Raw genomic sequence first — 5,105 nt, 5'->3', positions numbered from 1 at the left:
TGAAACCCCTAAATTACCAATCATTGGAAGCAATCTGCAATTGTTAGGCACAATTGCCACCCTGTACAACTCTCCTGCCTTGCCGAGGTTGAGAGAGAGCTTTTTCTTGATGAGATCCTAAGAGAGCATGAGAGAGATTTTTCTTGAGATGAGAGCGAGGGAAAGAGTGTGAAAGAGAGAGCTTCCCTTCATGCACTTACTCACCCCCAAACTTCTTGTTCTCCCTTTCTCTGCTCACATCGTTCTTCACAATCTAGCGTCGATCAAGCCTCTTCTGTATCTTCTCAAGCCATTGTTATTTTTGAGTACGAGAGAGAGAGAGAGAGAGAGAGAGAGAGAGAGAGAGAGAGAGAGAGAGAGAGAGAGAGAGAGAGAGAAACAATGGAAAACCCTCCCTACCCTTCCCTTCCCTTAAGCTCCCTCCTCAAGCTTCACTTCTAAGATTGGAGATTGTGTGTGCGCGGCATGAGAGGGGCATTGAGGAGAAGATTGCTTTTGGGGAAACATGTATGCGATCTATGCGTTGATGTTTGTGTTTGTGAAGGCGTGGTTTGTTAATTCTTACTCGTGTAATGCGTCCTAGTCCACCATAATTACTAGGTGGTGCCCCTTTGTATTGGTCTTTGTTGCCTGGTGAGAGGAGCTTGAGGGTGGTGAATGTCTCTTGTATGTCGCAAATAGGGCCAAACTCTCATCTGGGAGGCTGGAGGGATTTTGTGGGCTTGGCCATCTCGTGTTAGAATGATCTCTTGCCCCTCGCGTAGGTCTAGAGGCAGGCTTGAGGGATAGCCATGGCCATCTTCCACCTCTTGCGCAGTGTGTAGGTCTAGTTTTGGATGAGAGTAATGGAAGGCGTAGATGCCTTGTAAAAGTGGTGCTTCCTTTCTTTGGTTGTGATATTACAGGCACAGGCACAGGCACAGGCACAGGCACAAGCACAAGCACAGGCACAAGCACAATGGCCAAATCGTTGCTCGAAAGGCTTAGGAGGGGCAGCCATGGGAACAACCTACCCAATGGGGAAGAGAGTGACACCCAGGAGAAGCGGAGCACGTGAGCCTCGAACCCTCAACCTTGAGAGGTTACAGCAATGCGCAGTTGGATATGTAGGTATAAAGTTTCTCCCTACCGTGGCGCTCAAGTGGGAAAAGAAAAAAAGTTTAGGATGTTAGGCCAAAAACCCTTATGATGCAGGCGCTAATGCCTACCATGATGGTGGAGGGAAGAAGAACGGGGGATTTAACCCATAAGAGCTGCCAGCGCGCGGCGCAGGTATAAGAGGCGGCGTGGGTGCCGGGGCATAGCATACATACCTGGGCGGGGTCAATCGGTGATCAGGAAGGCCAATGTCCTAGGGTCGGCCCCTCCATTGCACTGAGGACGGGCCGCACCCTAGCATCTCCCCTCTGCGGGAGAGTGCACGTCATAATTTGTGGCAGCGGGGGCTCGCGTTCGCGCGGCCCCCATTCCAATCTCTTATGTGAAGATTTCCATTGATGCTGACATCGACACCGCCTGTGCAGGAGTTTCTCTGCCTGAAAGGGGAAGAGCTGCACTTGGTTTCAACTTTAGTTGTCTCATGACTACTAAAGACAGAGAATCATCGGTGTTTAGTTGATTTCAGCTGAGCGGCGGCTTTGCAGGACCTAGTCGTGATCGATTTGGCTCAACCGCCTCACTCTATTCTTTCTATACACAAGGCCTCATCGCCATGGATATGTATGCGTACCAACTATTTTGCAGCTCAGCAAATAGCAGGCCTTGGAGCTCACCTATATTTTCCATCACCAGGCGCCAATATCTGGCTGCAGGTCTTTTCAATATGAGTAGAGTATCCGTCTCATCGAGACAGTGAGTGGTTGGTTGTGTGGCGGGGACAACCTGTAAGTCCACATTATAGTGATACAGTAATTGAGAGAGAGGTCACAGCAAATGTGGTCATACTCCATCGACCCTCGAGTAGGGGACCGACTATGCCTAGCTGGCTCCTTGGATGAGCACTTTAGCGAGGAGAGATATTGTACCTATCATTCGTTGCTTTGGTCTCCATTGCACAGTAAAACCTCTACACCCCCTTGGTATCCTGATAGTCCTTGGTGCCAGCCAGTGTCTGTAGATGGGTTCCACTGAGCTTTGAGACTTTTGTGTGTTGTGATCTTTTTTCTCAAGTCTAGCCTTGCACTTGCTGTTATCTTTTGTGTGTGCTCTTTGTTCGATAGCTTGCTATGGTGTCTGTGGTTCTTCTCTGAGTGAGATTGCGCGTGCACACTGCACATGGCCTAAACATCGTTTAGAGTGGAGCACAAGTGTCATGGGTTTAGGTGATATTTATCATGTGCCTAAACATCGTTTAGAGTAGAGCACAAGTGTCATGGGTTTAGGTGACATTTATCTGCATCAGACATCATACAATGTGGAAAGAACAAGCGGGCCAAAACTCGGGTGAAACCGCATCATCAGACTGCCTTGCAGTACCTTCAGTGCGCCAATATGGATTTATGCCAACAATGGGAGACGTGACTCAGGCTTTCTATCAACCCGCACCTTCAACTAGGGTCTGTCGAGGACGCAAAGTCATGGTGGTTACTCTTTTGTCCACAATAGCTCTCGATGCATGCTCGAGCACATCTCAACAAAAATCCTCTTCTTTTGTACCACAACTCCGCAGTTGTCCACACAATAATACTTCACAAAAAGCATTGGAGGTAAACTCTCACCCCGCTGGCCAACAGTCAACTTCCTTCTCCACTAGTGTAGGACCAAGGTCTCGCCGTTTGGATCCAAAGAACTGTGCTAAATTTGCGGCGGCAAGCAATGGAAGGGGGCCATTTCTGAAGGGTTTGTCTGTTGCGACTTTGTCTTACAGAAGAGCATCGGAAGCTCGATGGGGCAGAGAGAAGAGGAGGAAGCCCTTGCCATGCAGGGAAGGGGGCCATTATTTGCAAGCTCAGGCTGGCTCTATGGCATCGTCATCTTCAGTCGTTCTGGAATCTGCATACGGTGTGTGATTGAGAGGGGCCCCCTCACAAGGAGGCAGCCCTTGCCAAAAATTCAGAGTATGGTGCTTCAACTGGGCCGTGGACACGGTATACTTTAGTAAAAGGCGAAAGAATAGTTCGCTCTGTCCTCAACCCGCACCTTAGCCCTCTACTTCGTAACCTCCGGGTACCTGCTCCATGGGCCCTGCGCCCCCGCATGTGGGATATCATCACGCCCGTGCTCCTCGCCAGTTGTCTCGAAAATGCCACGGGGGACAATATGCACGCACCCCCGCATACTTTGGCCCACCGAGGATAGGAGCGAATCTTGCTTACCTCGACAGCTTCATCCCATCGACATGCTCTCTGAGCGCGAGTAAAGTCGCCAACACTTTTTATGCCAGCAGTGCGCACCCAATATGGTTGAGCCTGTTGCGCGGCCCTCTCTTCGAAAGAATCATCGTACCACCCACCTCCATAGCTGCTTAGGGACTTCATGGGGAGACAATTGTGAAGCCTCTGTATATCGAGCATAGGCTTATGTAGTAAGAGAAGCTTAAAAGATGCATAAATAATCACAATATTAAGGTCTTGGGAAGAGGGATAGTGGAGATGGAGTTCTTTCCTTGCCTCCAAGTTAGCACATTGGAATTTTGACTCTTTTGAGAATAAATGCACACAGTGGTCAAACATTTTATACCTTGAGGCTGGCATTGGTAGTAAACAAGCACAAAGACTGAATCTAAGATTATGACTCCATCTTAATTATCACCCCCCCTTGCTTTCTTCATAGGAGTTTCACAAACTGTCTCTTTCGCTCAATCTTTTCCTTGTCTTATTTGGTCCTGGTCTTACAATGCATACATGGTTCTATTGCGCGTGTTGCCTTATGAATCAGCTCTTCATCAACATCACCATCAAGGGACCATTCAATTGGAAAAGAAGCTACTTGGATAAATTAATCGGATTACATATCCCTATATGACTCTCCATATCTTTATACTCTTTTTTCTATCTATCCCTATGTCCATCTATTTCCACATCTCCTTGCCACTCTTTATTCTACTACTCTCTATCTCTATCTATTTCTACCCCTCTCTGTTCCTCATTGCCCCATTCGCCCACTTCTATCTGGACCTCTCTCTATTTGTATCTCTGCATTCCTATTAGCCTATATCTATTTATATCTATATCTATATCTTCCCTCTCTCTCTATCTATGTTTGCCATCTCATTCCGTCTATATATCTTTCGCTCTCTATCTATTTCTACATCTCTTATCACCTTTATCTATATGGTTCTACTCTCTCTCTCTCTCTCTCTCTCTCTCTCTCTCTCTCTCTACTCAATAATGTTTCGATGCACACATTGCCAGACACAAAACAATATCTCCATGAACTTACTTAAATTTTATGCCTAAATAAGAATGTGGCAACCCCATATTTGACCATTTCAAAATAGCCATTCAAATCATCAATATGTCCCTCATTTGGTCTGGTGTGCAACATGCCATCAACATAGAGCAAAATGATTGCAAATGCATCATTCGCATGCTTGACATACAAAATGCTCTCAGCTGGATCATTATTAAAACCATGTGCAACCAAGTAAGCACGAATGTTTTCACATCAAGCACGTGGATCTTGTTTCAAACCATGCCAAACCTTCTTGAGACAACACACCTTGTTTTCATACCCAAAAGTAGAAGGATGTGGTACATAAACTTTCTCATAGAAATCGCCGTCCAAAAATGCAATCTTTATGTCCAATCTACCCCCCCGAGGTTAGTCGTGCAAAGAGAGATAGAGAGAGGTTGTATGAGTGTGGAAGGCTGTGAATTGAGCGGAGCGGAGTGAATGAGTCTCTCTGGTGCATTGCAAAACGTATGTGTGAAAGCGGTGGTTTGCTTGCGGGTAGTGTTGAGTTTTGAAGGTAAACTCTAGTGGATTGGGGCGCTGTGTATACCCTGGGCTATAGTGAGGCATTGTGTTGTGTGTTGGGTGTGTCCCCCTTTCCCCCTCTCCAACATGCATACGAGATTGTGATCAATTTCCCCTAATTTGAAACCATATCTCTCTAATTGTGTGCCTACACACTCTCATTTCTCATTAACCCCTTGCTAAGAGGT

At 46.9% G+C, this 5,105-nt stretch overlaps 1 protein-coding gene and 2 non-coding genes across 3 annotated transcripts; 2 read left to right on the top strand and 1 right to left on the bottom strand.

The window, feature by feature from the left end:
- The first annotated feature begins 1,305 nt into the window (after nt 1-1,305).
- LOC147432888 (U1 spliceosomal RNA) lies at nt 1,306-1,467 on the top strand. Its single transcript, XR_015185606.1, has one exon. It is a non-coding gene; the product is annotated as a U1 spliceosomal RNA (small nuclear RNA).
- LOC147432886 (uncharacterized) lies at nt 1,316-4,442 on the top strand. The gene is made up of 2 exons (XM_086492647.1): nt 1,316-2,705; nt 2,867-4,442. The coding sequence occupies exons 1-2, from the start codon at nt 2,412-2,414 to the stop codon at nt 3,095-3,097; spliced, it is 525 nt and encodes a 174-aa protein (XP_086348773.1). The 5' UTR covers nt 1,316-2,411; the 3' UTR covers nt 3,098-4,442.
- Nucleotides 3,017-3,141, bottom strand: LOC147432887 (U5 spliceosomal RNA). Its single transcript, XR_015185609.1, has one exon. It is a non-coding gene; the product is annotated as a U5 spliceosomal RNA (small nuclear RNA).
- Nucleotides 4,443-5,105: the final 663 nt, after the last annotated feature.

This window comes from Adiantum capillus-veneris, chromosome 20 (assembly GCF_014529385.1).
Source record: "Adiantum capillus-veneris isolate H3 chromosome 20, ASM1452938v2, whole genome shotgun sequence".
Classification (NCBI taxonomy): domain Eukaryota; kingdom Viridiplantae; phylum Streptophyta; class Polypodiopsida; order Polypodiales; family Pteridaceae; genus Adiantum; species Adiantum capillus-veneris.
The sequence above is the reverse complement of the archived record's forward strand: the minus strand, read 5'-3'. Positions and strand labels throughout refer to the sequence as shown.